Source organism: Suricata suricatta, chromosome 7 (assembly GCF_006229205.1).
Source record: "Suricata suricatta isolate VVHF042 chromosome 7, meerkat_22Aug2017_6uvM2_HiC, whole genome shotgun sequence".
NCBI lineage: Eukaryota > Metazoa > Chordata > Mammalia > Carnivora > Herpestidae > Suricata > Suricata suricatta.
This window is the reverse complement of record NC_043706.1, coordinates 65167166-65182627: the sequence shown is the minus strand read 5'-3', so window position 1 is coordinate 65182627 and position 15462 is coordinate 65167166. Positions and strand designations below refer to the sequence as shown.

General features: G+C 38.5%; 1 protein-coding gene across 3 annotated transcripts in view; it reads left to right on the top strand.

Annotated features, from left to right (window-relative positions):
* The window catches only part of FILIP1 (filamin A interacting protein 1), a 182633-nt gene that overhangs the window by 149742 nt on the left and 17429 nt on the right, over positions 1-15462 (top strand). For all 3 annotated transcript variants that reach the window (XM_029945238.1, XM_029945237.1, XM_029945236.1), the window contains exon 5: positions 10909-13714. In XM_029945238.1, coding sequence (XP_029801098.1) covers positions 10909-13714 — 2806 coding nt within the window. The remainder of the gene's footprint in view (positions 1-10908; positions 13715-15462) is intronic.

Sequence of the window (15462 nt, the reverse complement as noted above, 5' to 3'; positions counted from 1 at the left end):
GGCCTCCTGATGGGCAGCAAACTATCAGAATAAAAAAGTTATTTTTATGTTCATATGAGAAAATGACAAATAATTCCCCTAGACTTTAATTTCTACTATGATTAAGAGCAAGTTACTAGTAATATACAAAATGATTTATTTTAAAATATAACATTTGTCAATTTAAATTAGTATGTTATTAGGTTTTATTTTTTTAATGTTTGTTTATTTATTTTGAGGGAGAGAGGCACATGTGCATGCAAGCAGGGGAGCAGCAGGAGAGAGAGAGGGAGAATCCCAAACAGGCTCTATACTTAGTGTGGAGCCCAACACAGGGCTGGATGCAGGGCTCGATCTGGGGCTGGATCCCACAGGCCATGAGATCATAACCTGAGCTGAAATCCAGAGTCAGAGGCTTAATCAACTGAAACACCCAGGTACCCCTATTAGATCTTCTTAAAGGCTAAGAGGGTATTTTACAGTGGAGTCTGGCTATTACCAAAGGCTGGCAAACATGGAGCATGTCCTCACCTGGTAGTAAGAAATCCCATAATCTTCAAGAAGAATAATTTATTATCCACCATGAGCTTTTCATGGTTTTCAGTTGCTACCATCTGTGCCTTTTAAAGATAAATTACAATTGGTTAAACTTCATAATCAGTTTAGTTTGTCATGGGTTGTTGGGCTAACCTGCAGAGGGTCCATAATGCATATCCTTAGTTTATAATTTTTAACAGCTAGACTTCAAGACATGTCATTAATGTTCCAGTTCTAGAGCAAGATCTAACCCCTTCTGATGAAGAATAAAACTTCATTTGTGATAACGTGTGTGTGTGTGTGTGTGTTTGTGTGTGTGTGTGTGTTTGTATTACTTGGACTATAATATCAAAGTGAATGTAATGAGAGTCCTAGATTATTTTTAAATTTATAGGCTACAGTTTTATAATATAAAATCATGTGTATAGCTTCAGGGTCTTCACTTGTAAAATAAAAGCAGTTCATAAAAGCTGCTAGGAAAAAGTTTACTGATTTTTTTTCTTTTCTTTCAAATTTTTATCACCAATTTCTTGAGAACAGGTGAGAAAGACCTCTGTCTGACTCTACTGGACCTGGGTCACAAAAGTGTGAGAAAAGATGTTCCACAATACTGCCGGTTTTCTCAACAGGGAAAAAAGAAAAAGTATACAAAGCCTTTTGTAAACTCATCCCCACTACTTAAAAACACAAAAGAAAAACAAAACCCAAAAGTTTGTGTCCTGCTATAAAGAATCTGCCATTTACTTATACACAAAGAAAGTGATTATCTAGCACCCAGAGTTTAGGGCTGGGACTAGGGTGAGGCTGTCACCTTAGCACAAAATGTAAGGGGATGTCAAATAATTTAGGAAGGAAGATATACAATATTTTAATGCATTACTTCTTAAGATAAAAATCAATGCAAAAAAAATGAGTGATGAATTAAATGTCAAAATTTCAGATGAAGATAGGATCTAACCGTAGCTGCACAACCGGCCTTGTTCACCCTAATCCCCGCCCCGTGCAGGGGATCGGGAGGTTAGATTAATCCGGAATCATTTATCCTAACAGCCACCATCTTGAGGAACGGAGGCAATTCGTGAAAAACTAACACTTCTTGAGTCATTTGGTAAAACCATGTCATATCATGTTACCAAGCTTCTTAGCTCTGGTCTGTGCTCTAGCTGGGAAAAAAATGCATGTGATTAAAGACTTCTAACTGCATGCAGGCTTGACTTCATCTTTAATTACTATCATGCCCTTGCTGGTTTTGACCTGCCTTTTCTCTTGAAAGAGAGAGAGAGGTATACATACAGGGGGAATTGAAGAAGAATAAAAGAATAAAAATAGTGAAAGGGAAAGGAAATAGTGAGAAGGGACATTAGCATGATCTGGCTGAGACACAAATGTAGTTAACTTTTAAAATGACATCAGTGTTTCACAATGGGGTCCCGGGGATTAAGACGATAACAAGTGACAATATCTAAAGGAAGCAAAGGGAAAATTGCTGCTCTGGGGCTAATGCTGATGTACATTTGGAGAAATAATAGATGTGAGAGTATCAAGGAAGTTGGGGAAAAGAACCTGTGAAACCTTATATGGTTAACTTTCCGAGGACAAGAAGTGAGAACGGTTATAGTCAAGTGTGGCCCTTAGTCTTTAGGAGCACAGACCCACAACTGTTCCAGGAAAGGTGTTTATCTCCAGGATGGATAACTAAGATAAGGTTAAAACAATCAAACAAAAAACTCTCACTTGCCCTCTCCACCAAAACAAGAAAAAAACTGCATAAAAGGAAAGATAAATTTATAAATATCTGTGGATCAGAACAAGGCAAAGATGCTTTTTTTTTAAGCATAAGTTTAATTAGGCATCAAATGGATCCCAATGAGGAAGAGAGGTTAAAGTCTCTAATATGCTTAATTTTATAAATATCCATTTATATATATAATTTATAAAAATTCATTTCCATGAATGAAAGAATCAACCGCAATTACAGACAAATACGACTATAAAGAAAGTAAAAATTATGACCAGATATCAAGGGAGTTGAGACTTGGGAATGGAGGGAGAGGTGAAATATCTCAAAGGGGGTTAAAAAAGACTTTATTATGGAATTTTTCAAATATGTATAAGAATAAAGAGAATAGCAAAATGAACCCCCATATAGCTATCACTTACCTTCAGCAGTTAATACATTCATGACCAGTCTGGTTTCATCTATTCCCATTGCCTTGTATTTTTTTTTATTTTTTCTTTCTTTTTGGCCCTAGATTATTTTATTTCTATAAAAGTTCCAGACACATCACTTCATTCATAAATATTTTAATATATATTTCCAAAAGATAAAGATTCTCTTTAAAATATCCTTACACTACCTAAATTTAGTAATAATTCCTTACAACATAAGTTTTCTAATTGTCTTGCTTTAAACATAGTGTGGATAAGAATCCAAATATATTATAACTGGTTGGTACATCTTCTAAATTTCTTTTAATTTATAGTTTCCCCTCCCCCTCTCTTTTTTCTTCTTGCAACTTATTTATTGAAAATACTAGGTATTTTATCCTCTGTAGTACCCAACATTTTAGATTCTTCTTTTCCTTAAAATTTTTTAAAAACATTTATTCATTTTTTTTGAGAGAGAGAGACAGAGCAAGAAGGGGTGCGGCAGAGAGGGAGACACAGAATCCGAAGTGGACTCCAGGCTCTGAGCTGTCAGCACAGAGCCCCGGCACAGGGCTTGAATCCACAATGATGAGATCATGACCTGAGCTGAAGTTGGACGCTTAACTGACTGAGCCACCCAGGCGCCCCCGTTTTGGATTTTTCTGATTGTATTATTGCAATGTCATCTAGTATGCTTCTTGCCCATGTCTTCCCCTAAACTAGTAAGTAGTTATAGGGGCTTGATTTTATTCAGGCTTATTTTTTGTGTTGGAATATTTCTCGGGTGGAAGTATGTACACATGTATGTAATGCTTGGCTAACTCTCTTCTGAGACACTGATGAACATTGCCTGCCTCCATCATTTCCTTGGATATTGCAAAACAGTGGTCTTCTATAATTCCTTCTTTCTTTATTAATAATGGCATTCTATCATTATTTACTAACTGGATGATTTCCATAAAGAAAAACAGCTTTAAATTTAAGTGAGAATATGCTAATCCCATATATAATGGTTTTTAGGATTTTCTTGAAATAATGGTAGGACTAGAAATTTTCGAGTACCTGAAACATGTCTTCCCCAGAACACGTTTTCCTATCAGCTTCTCCAACCCCACTGAAAATGTTAGCCAGCTTCTCTTTAGCATTCTTACCTCTGCTTTCACATCTTTCTACCTTAGGACTAATAATAATCTAATTTATGTTTTCTGTTATATTTTAACTCACTGATTTGTTTGCATCTTTTTCCCCTTTATCTGACATTTGGAATACTTTCTAAGGCCTTTTGTATTCTTTTTATCACTATGTTTTTCATTGAGATATAATTTACATATAATAAAACTTACCACCAATTTTAATTACACAAATTGATGCACCTTGACTAATATATATATCATAAACAATCGTAGAACATTTGGACCTATACTTTTAAAGTCTTCTAGTTGAAAATAGTTACGTTTCTGAACACTTGTAAATGATAAATTCTCAAAATAAATTTAGTATGAAAAGAAAAATGAGGAATGCACTTAAGAACAGTTATTAAGAAATACAATATAATTCTGAAAATCTATTAAATCATGTACTTGTTTTCCTTTCATCCTTTAAATAGGATAAAATGCTTGTTAAAAATTAGGAACCTGCCAAGAATAGATTTGATCTCCGGATACTGAGGGCTCTGCCTATAATGCTGATGAGAATCGATGTACTAATTCATCCTAGTCTTGGTCTTCTGGTTTGTTTCCCTTTCATGCTAATCTGCTTAAATTTTTTTTAAGTTTTTTAATTTATTTTTGAGAGACAGAGAGCGACAGCACGAGCAGGGGAGAGTCAGAAAGAGAGAGAGAGAGAGAGAGAGAGAGAGAGAGAGAGAGAGAGATACAGAATCTGAAGCAGGCTCCAGGGTCTGAGCTAGCTGTCTGCACAGAGCCCCGATGTAGGGCTCAAACCCATGAACCATGAGATCATGCGCTAAGCTGAAGCTGGATGCTTAACCAACTGAGCCACCCAGGTGCCCCCGATACTAACCTGCTTAGAATCAGGGCATGATTGAAGAATGGCAAGATGGGCAGAGAGGAGGTGGTAAAACCAGTTAGCACAAACAACACCTACACCCTTTCATTCTACTCCTTAAAGAGTGTAAGTAAATGGCAACAGTGCCCAGTAATGTAGAGCAAATGAATTGTTTAAAGCACAAAGTGAAATTGTAACTATTAGGAAATTGTTTGGAAAAGGAGACATAACCTGCCGTAGTCATTATGTATTGTGAATAGTTAGGTTGTGATACTTTTGAATGCTTGTTTAATATAAAAATGAGGCTTTCTAGATAAAAGGGGAGGGAAAAATCCATTTGAAGTAGAAGGGTAAATTGACAAGGGAGGGAGGGAGATAAACGGAAATAAGTGTCCCCTTACTTTGGTGCTCCAGTGTTGCTCCTAGGATCTCTCTCTCCTCTCCTCTCTCCTGCCAGACCTTCACTAACTCCTCCTCATTCTTTTTTAAAAAATATTTATTTATGTGTGTGTGTGAGAGAGAGGATGTGCATGAACTTGAGGGAGAGAGAGAGAGAGAGAGAGAAAGAGAGAGAGAGAGAGAGAGAGAGAGAGAGAGAGAGAGAGAGAGAGAGAGACGGAATCCCAAGCAGGCTCCATGCTGTCTGTGCAGAGCCTGATGCAGGGCTGGAACTCACAAACTGTGAGATCAAGACCTGAGCCAAATTCAAAAGTGAGACCCTCAGTCGACTGAGCCACCCAGGCACCCTTCCTCCTCATTCTTTTTTACCCCTTATTTTTAGGCATTTCCCAAAGTCTTTATTCTTCACCTTTTCTCTTTCTACATAGTTTCTCCTTGGAGATAAAATTTATTTCCATGTCTAAGGCACTATCACTGCACACACACACCCTGCCTTACTGAAATGAAAATTCAGTAATTTCCAAGCTTTAGCACTAGAAAGTTTCTCTGTAGGAAGGAACGGGTGACAAAAGAGCCCCAAGATCTCCAATAACTTTATTTCTACCTGAGACTTCTCTCACTTTAGTTACTACTATTTCTCCCACTAGACCCCAGATGTATACTGCCCCGACATTCTGGTCCAGCCGTGGGTAAAATACCTCCCCATGTTTCTCTGTAACAGAGATTGGCACCTTTTCTAAAAAAAGAACTAAAACAAGCAAGCAAACAAAACAAACAAAAAGCACACCAGAACCTATGAGAGAGACTCCAAAGCTTCCATTCAGCCTGGTCTACAAAATATTGTTTAGGGTTCCAATATTCCCAGAGGCACTTGACAGGTTATTTAGAAGCTGTTCATCATCCGGTACTAAAGACAAATATTCAGGAATACCTTCCCATCCACACAGAAAGGGCTCCATGCCTCAGTTTTGGTTTCCCACTTAGGAGACACACCTGTCTCCTAGGCAACTGATGACTAAAGTGCCCACATTCCTCAAGAGAGGCCACTGTTCACTAGGTCAGAGCCATGTGTCATCTAACAACCACTGTTAATATCAAACTAGTGGCCCAGTAATCTCGGGGTTATGAGTTTGAGCCCCATGTTGGGTGGAGAGACGGCTTAAAAATAAAGTCTTTTAAAAAGTTGTAAGATGATTAATGTTATAAAGGTTTCAGGGTATTATGGGAGTCTCTAAGAATGTGTAACTTAATCAGGTTGGTCCTAGAAGGATTCTGGAAGAAGTGACATTTAAGTGAAACTTGGAATCATGAAAATCAGCTGGATATTGTGCCAGAGTGAATGGGGGAGCAGGGAGGAAATACTAAGCAGAAGGCACAGCATTTTTAAGGAATGTTAACAGCTTATGGGGCCCCTGGGTGGCTCAGTTGGTTAAGTGTCCGGCTTCGGCTCAGGTCATGATCTCACGGTTTGCGGGTTCAAGCTCCGTATCGGGTTCTGTGCTGACAGCTAGCTCAGAGCCTGGAGCCTGCTTCCGGTTCTGTGTCTTCTTCTCTCTCTGACCCTTTCCTTCTTGTACTGTCTCTCTTTGTCTCTCAAAAATAAATAAAAAACATTAAAAAATTTTAAGGAATGTTAACATCTTAGAATACAGGGAAAAGACTGGCTTCCAAACCTGCCAACATGGTCAGGATCAAATCATGCTAGGCCATGTTATAGAGTTTTCACCTCTATTCTTAGAGCAAAAAGAAGGCATGGAAAGTTGGGCTTCTGTTACGGCCTGTGATTATATTCAAATTTGGGTGACAGTAAGTAACAATAATTATTATAATATAAACGTAGCCAAAACTACACTTGCTATCGGCCAGGCACTGTTATAAGTGCTTTTCCACGTACTAACTAATACGCACCTCTCACAAACCCTATCCATCAGGTACTATTTTGATGCCCAAGTTGTAAGTGAGGGAAGTGGGTATACCGATAGATTATACAAGTCGTCCAAGATCACACAGCTATCAAGTGGCAGAGCTTGTGAGGAGACCCATTAGGAGGCTGTTACAGAATTATCAGCAGAAGATGCTCAGGGCTTTGGACAAGAGTAATGACAGTGGGGAATCATTAGGGTCATAGGGTTAAGATGTGTATGAGCTGTAAAATTTATAGGATTTACACCAAAAGTACTATGTATCTAGTTGCTTGGTATACTTAAAAAATTATCTCATTATGGAAAGAGCATTTAACATGAGATCTACCCTCTATACAAATTTTTAAGTGTATAAACACAGTATTGTTAAGTATTGCCTGGTACACTTTTCAACTTGACTCTGTTGCCATCACCTCATCGAAAGCATCAAAGTTTTTTCTATTTCTCCCTACCTTTTTCCTAGTAAGTGAAGAGTCACAAAGCCCATGCCAGTTACCTTTTGCAAAGCTTTCACAATTCTTCCCATCCTTCCCATCCCCAGGGTTCTTCCTGTACAAATTTAAATGCAAGTCTGTTTGCACAGAAGGCTATTGGCAGGCTGTCCTGACTGAGTCATACAACTTTCCCTTGGTTCTGGATCTAACCCCCAGTTAAATCACAGCTGTAACTGAATTTTGGGAGAATGCAGAGAATGGGCTGTGTATTGCTATTAGACCCACTTTAACTGGGAGATGGGAATAATTTAAGAAGTCATAGAGGAGGGAAGGAGAAAGCTTCATGGGGCAAAGAAAAAGGAGAGAAAGAGGAAGGGAGAGAAGGAATCGCAACTAGGAGGAAAATGTGGTTTCTTGGGAGCCAGATTCCTACTGTGGTCATGCTCTAGCTCACAGGATTTCCTACTCATGAGAAAGCCTTCTATTTTACTCTGGCTGAAAAGTTAATACCTTAGGTTTTACCAACAAAGTTATAGAAATGAAAATATTTATAGTTTAAACACAAAACACATTGTATAGACTTTTCAGATGCATACTCTTTGGTTCTTATATTTATTTTTGTATTTTATTATATCTGTGTATTGAGTCTGTGTGTCAGTCACTTTACTTCTATCTCAATTTTGAGAACAATTCTTGCTTAACCAGTGAAAAAACAGAGAGTCAAGGAATTTCAGCAATTGGCTAGAGGTTACAGTCAGAAAACAACAGAGCCAGAGTTCAGATGCAGCCATGTCTGACCCCAAGGCCCATGGCTTAGTCACTCCAACCAACTCTCTGTAACAGGACAGAGGCATGGGGTATTTAAACAAATATTTTTAGAAATTTTAACATTTTAAGCTTAGAGTTGAAAGCACTGATATTTTCAATGAATTCACCTTTGATAGTCTAGTTAAGGTTAAGGAATTTGAAAATATCCTCCTAAAGTCTCTCCTACTCCTCTCCTGCTCACACTTTCTCTCTCTGTCTCTCAAAAAAATAAATAAATGAAAAACATTTTTTAAAAAAGGTTAAAAAAAGAAAAGGGGCACCTGGGTGGCTCAGTCAGTTAAGCATCCTGCTTTGGCTCAGGTCATGATCTCACGGTTCAGTTCGTGGGTTCAAGCCCTGCATCGGGCTCTGTGCTGAGAGCTCAGTCTGGTGCCTGCTTCAATTCTGTATCTCCCTCTCTCTCTGACCCTCCCCTGCTCGCGCTGTCTCTCTCTGTCTCTCAAAAATAAATAAAAAACATAAAAAAAATTTTTAAGTCTCTCCTGCTCTATAGTTCTGTGACATTATTTCGGTTGTTTTGACTTGAAGTAAAAAAGATGATCAATAAAATGCCCTTTTACACATGTAAGAGCCACACTTAATGAAGTGGTTACAGTATTACTTATGTGAACCTGAAGGATTTGAAAACAATCTTTTTTTTTTTCCATTGTAGGAATAAAGTCATAATGGGTTTGAAAAATTGTGCATTTAGTTAATAAATGGTTAGACACAAGGATATGTTTTGTAAAAGCAAATTCCATAAAAAAGTCTTAATGACATCATCAGAACCATTTCTCTAGTAATTCTCTAACACCTCAGGAAACACACAGCTAACACACAGCTTAGTGTCTGTCCAGTCATTTCTTGTACAATGCACTGTGAGACTATTTGCTTCTATTTACTTGGCTAACAGCTACTCTAGTCAGAAACATGAAATAAATCGCTCAAAATAAATAAGGTGCAAAATATATTGAAAGAATAAAATGTACTTAAAACAAATACATGTTGTTTTTAACTTGCTTCTCTGATAAACATATTAATATTAAAATACATTCTTATACCGTATAAAGTGAATATGATTATTTTAATTTGGTTTTATGCACTATTAAAATTGGTGCAAGTTATGAAGGGAAGTGGGAGATAAAGGCTTCCAATTATGGAATGAATCAGTCATGGGAATAAAAGGCACAGCATAGGGAATGTAGTCCAGGATACTGTAATAGTGTTGTATGGTGACTGGCGGTAGCCACACCTGTGGTGAGCACAGCGTAATGTATAGAGTTGTTGAATCACTATGTTGTGCACCTAAAGCTAATTTAACTTTGTACTCTACTTCCATAAAAAAATTGGTGCAAGTTGATTCGTCAACACAAGGATGGTAAATAGTTCCTCTGGAGTATTTATATTCCTACTTTTTAAGGCTATACAAAAACACCATAAAAAAATTAAAAAAAAAAACACCATAAAGAAAACATGTTTCATACATGTGAAATATAATTCCGGCAGCTGCCATATTTTTATATTGATAGTAATTGGTTTCCTCCCAACCTAGTTCTCTATTTAAAAATTTTGTTTAAATCCAGAAACTGAGACTAAATTCTGTGCCAGTTCTTCATTAGCTAGGTAGTTTATGTAGATCAGCTTTCTATCAGAAAGCTTGTCTTGCTTTGTTCCTATCAGGTGATAGTTGCATTCATAATTTAAAAGTTGTATGGTTCCCTTTTTCTCGCACTTTCCCTTTCATTTAAAATAAAATTATATATATATATGCATATATATATATTTAAATGTTTTTTCATTTTTGAGGCAGAGAGACAAGCACAAGCAGGGGAGGGGCACAGAGAGAAGGAGACATAGAGTCTGAAGCAGGCTCCAGGCTCTGAGCTGTCAGCACAGAGCCTGATGCAGGGCTTGAACCCATGAACCACGAGATCATGACCTGAGCTGAAGTGGGACGCTTAACCCACTGAGCCACCCAGGTGCCCCATAAAAAAATAAAATTATATTTTGAAGTCATAAGATGCAGAGGTAAGAAGCAAGGATTCTGGATCCTGAGGATCCAGAAGGATTCTGCCTGAGTCTGAATCCCAGCACTGTCACTTACTGACTGCGGGACCTGTGCAAGCGCCCTGTCTCATGTTCTTTATTGGGATGACAGTAGCAGTATGTCAGAGGATCGCTGTGAGGATAAACACATACCACACATCATGCCTAGAATACAGAAAACACTATTTAAATAGTCACTATTATTATACAACCTAAGTGTTACTCAATGGTTATGTTATTGAAGTATAATATATTTGCAGAAAGGCACTCTTAAGTGTTCAGGTTACTGAAATTTCATAAGCTGACCAATCCTGTGTAACCAGCACATAAATCATGAAACAGAAACTAGTACCTGAAAAGTCCTTTTCATGTCCACTTCTGGTCACTACCCCTCCCTAAAGGGAACAAATAACCTGACTTTGGATTTGTTTCCTTAACGACTCTCTCTTAAAGCGTGGATATTGGAGCAGTTGATAGGTATTTATTGTAATAGCATTTCACTTTTTTTAATATCTATGACAAACCTTTTTAATGATGAATCTTTTAATAATTATAAGAAGAAATATATACAGCATATGATATATAATATAATAATAAAATATCATATTTTAATATATTTTGTTTCCTAGGTTGAAAAAGCTCCTTGAACAAGAAAAGGCTTACCAGGCTCGAAAGGAAAAGGAAAATGCTAAGCGGCTCAATAAACTGAGAGATGAGCTTGTGAAACTCAAGTCCTTTGCACTCATGCTGGTGGATGAAAGGCAAATGCATATTGAGCAGCTTGGCCTGCAAAGCCAGAAAGTACAGGATCTTACTCAGAAACTGAGGGAAGAAGAAGAAAAGCTCAAAGCCATTACTTCCAAATCCAAAGAAGACAGGCAGAAACTGCTCAAGTTAGAAGTGGATTTTGAACACAAGGCTTCGAGGTTTTCCCAAGAACATGAAGAGATGAATGCTAAATTGGCTAATCAAGAGTCTCACAACAGGCAACTGAGACTCAAGCTGGTTGGCTTGACTCAGAGAATTGAGGAGCTGGAAGAAACCAACAAAAACCTGCAAAAGGCAGAGGAAGAACTTCAGGAATTAAGAGATAAAATTGCCAAAGGGGAATGTGGCAACTCCAGCCTTATGGCAGAAGTGGAAAATCTCCGAAAGCGCGTGTTAGAAATGGAGGGTAAGGATGAAGAGATCACTAAAACTGAATCCCAGTGCAGGGAATTGCGGAAGAAGCTGCAAGAGGAAGAACACCACAGTCGGGAGCTCAAACTTGAAGTTGAGAAGTTACAGAAGAGAATGTCTGAACTGGAGAAATTGGAAGAAGCATTTAGCAAGAGTAAATCTGAGTGCACCCAGCTACATGTAAATCTGGAGAAAGAAAAGAACTTAACCAAAGACTTGCTGAATGAGCTGGAGGTGGTCAAGAGTCGAGTTAAAGACCTGGAATGTTCTGAAAGTCGATTGGAAAAGGCTGAATTAAGTCTAAAAGATGATCTTACAAAGTTGAAGTCATTTACTGTGATGCTGGTTGATGAAAGGAAAAATATGATGGAAAAAATAAAGCAAGAAGAGAGAAAAGTGGATGGGCTCAATAAAAATTTTAAGGTGGAACAAGGAAAGGTTATGGATGTAACTGAAAAACTAATTGAAGAAAGTAAGAAGCTTTTAAAACTGAAATCTGAAATGGAGGAAAAGGTATACAATTTGACAAAAGAAAGAGATGAGTTAATAGGTAAACTGAAAAGTGAAGAAGAAAAATCCTCTGAATTAAGCTGCAGTGTTGACTTATTAAAGAAGAGACTTGATGGAATAGAGGAAGTGGAACGGGAAATAACAAGAGGAAGGTCTCGAAAAGGATCTGAGCTCACTGGCCCAGAAGATAACAAGATTAAGGAACTAACCCTTGAAATTGAGAGACTGAAGAAACGTCTCCAACAATTGGAGGTGGTCGAGGGGGATCTGATGAAGACAGAGGATGAGTATGACCAGCTGGAGCAGAAATTTAAAACTGAGCAGGACAAGGCTAATTTCCTCTCTCAACAACTGGAGGAGATAAAGCACCAAATTGCCAAGAATAAAGCAATCGAGAAAGGTGAGGCTGTGAGTCAGGAAGCAGAGCTGAGACACAGATTTCGGTTAGAAGAAGCTAAAAGTCGAGACTTAAAAGCTGAGGTACAAGCTCTTAAAGAGAAGATCCATGAATTAATGAACAAAGAAGATCAACTTTCTCAACTTCAAGTGGATTATTCTGTCCTTCAACAAAGGTTTATGGAAGAAGAAAATAAGAACAAAAACATGGGGCAGGAGGTCCTCAATCTGACCAAAGAGTTGGAGCTTTCAAAGCGTTATAGCCGAGCTCTTCGACCCAGTGTGAATGGGAGAAGAATGGTGGATATTCCTGTGACATCAACTGGAGTACAGACTGATGCAGTCAGCAGTGAGGCAGCAGAGGAGGAAACACCAGCAGTATTTATACGGAAATCCTTTCAAGAAGAAAATCACATCATGAGCAATCTTCGACAGGTGGGATTGAAAAAACCTATGGAACGATCCTCTGTTCTAGACAGGTATCCTCCAGCAGCAAATGAGCTCACTATGAGAAAGTCTTGGATTCCATGGATGAGAAAAAGGGAAAATGGGCCCCCAATCACTCAGGAGAAAGGGCCTCGAACAAATCCCAGTTCCGGGCACCCAGGAGAGCTGGTCCTTTCACCAAAGCAAGGCCAGCCTCTGCATATTCGAGTGACACCAGACCATGAGAATAGTACCGCAACTTTGGAAATAACCAGCCCAATGTCTGAAGAATTTTTTTCTAGTACCACCGTCATTCCTACCTTAGGGAATCAGAAACCAAGGATAACCATTATTCCATCACCAAATGTTATGTCTCAAAAAGCAAAAAGTGGAGATGCTACTCTTGGCACAGAACGAGCCATGTCCCCAGTCACGATTACCACGTTTTCTAGAGAGAAGACCCCAGAAAGTGGAAGAGGTATGTTTTCGGACAGGCCCACATCCCCCATTCAGATAATGACAGTGTCTACATCGGCAGCACCAGCTGAGATTGGAGTCTCTCCGGAATCCCAGGAAATGCCCATGGGAAGGACTGTTCTCAAAGTCACCCCAGAAAAACAGACTCTTCCAACTCCGCTACGGAAATATAACGCCAACACCAATATCATAACCACGGAAGACAATAAAATTCACATTCACTTAGGTTCTCAGTTTAAACGATCCCCTGGGACTTCAGCTGAAGGAGCGAGTCCCGTTATCACTGTCCGACCTGTCAATGTGACAGCTGAAAAGGAGGTTTCTACGGGCACCGTCCTTCGCTCTCCTAGGAACCCTCTCTCGTCAAGACCTGGTGCGAGCAAAGTGACGAGCACTATCACCATAACACCGGTCACAACCTCATCTACTCGCGGAACCCAGTCAGTGGTGAGTACAAGAGGCTCCAGAGTGGAGGCAGAGGGAGGGAGAAGTGAGTTGTGAGAAGCACCTGATGCCCAAAATACAACAGGAGCACAGGCCTCTCCCTCTACCTGAGCCCACTAGTGGATATTTCCTAGAGGACTAGCTATGCCAAGACATGAAAATAAAAAGCAGCCTAATATTTTAGTAAATTGAACTCATTTTGAAAGAAAATTTCTTTTCTTACGTAAACTTTGGAGACGTCCCCCAAATTTTTGCAAAGACAGCCTCTTCATAATGTCCCCATATGGTAATAATCAGGTTCAAAGTTTAGTTTTTGTATTTAAAATACTTTTAAAAATAGAGACTGAAAGAAATGGTCAATATGCAGGAAGAATTTAAATTGCCTCCTGGGGGGTACCTGGGGGGCTCAGTCAGTTAAGCATCCGGCTTCTGCTCAGGTCATGATCTCACAGTTTGTGACTTCAAGCCCCACACCAGGCTCTGTGCTATCAGCTCAGAGCCTGGAGCGTGCTTCAGATTTTGTGTCTCCCTCTCTCTCTGTCCCTCCCCCACGCATGCTCTATCTCTCTGTGTCTCAAAAAATGAATAAACATTAAACAAATTTTTAGGGGCACCTGGGTGGCTCAGTAGGTTAAGTGTCCAGCTTCGGCTCAGGTCATGATCTCACAGTTCATGGGTTCGAGCCCCGCGTCGGGCTCTGTGCTGACAGCTAGCTCACAGCCTGGAGCCCGTCTTCAGATCCTGTGCTTTCCTCTCTCTCTGACCCTCCCCTGCTCATACTGTCTCTCTCTCTCTCAAAAATAAATAAAAGCATTTAAAAAAATTAAAAAGAATTTTTTTAAACTGCCTCCTGGGCTATATTTCTATAACTTAAATTATTCAATATGTGGTTGTGTGTGTCCATAGTTTTATTTTATTCCATAAATATGATTAAAAGATTTTAATATTAAAACTTTTTTAAAGATAAAACAAATGAGTTTATATGTCTAAGCATTATATTTTATTAATAGTATCTTTCAGAGAGCAGGTGCTTGATAAATATTTATTTAATAACTAGCTAGAAGGCTAAATGAATAATTATGAAAAAGCATGTCTGAGATACAAAAACCAGAGCTTAAAAATAAATCCTATTTAAAAAAAATTTTTATAATGTTTTCTATTTAATTTTGAGAGACAGAGAGAGACAGCATGAGCAGGGGAAGGTCAGAGAGAGAGGGAGACACAGAATATGAAGACAGGCTCCAGGCTCTGAGCTATCAGCACAGAGCCCCATGCAGGGCTCAAACCCATGAACCATGAGATCATGACCTGAACCGAAGTCAGATGCTTAACCAACAGAGCCACCCAGGTGCCCCAAAATAAATTCTATTTTTAAAAATATTCCCAATGATTGTCTTCATTTACTTGGGACAAATTGGTAAATTAAATTACAGAAGAACATGTACTATTTAGATTTTAATTTAAACCAATAGACTAGAAATTATTATTCCTAGACTCTGAACAAATTCTATCCCATGTATTAGAAACCGTTAAGAAAGACAGAAAGCTTATTATTTAAGGATAGAAACTCTGGCTTATTGTCCCATATCCTCAATAAAATTTGCTTTAATATTCATTACTGGCTCTATAGGAGCTGAAAAGCATTCAGAATTTCTCACATTCTTGAATGGTTCAATATGATATTGCTTTTTAAGCAACAGAGAGCATAGTTTGATTGTGCATGGTTACCTCTCTAATGACTTTTATAAAAA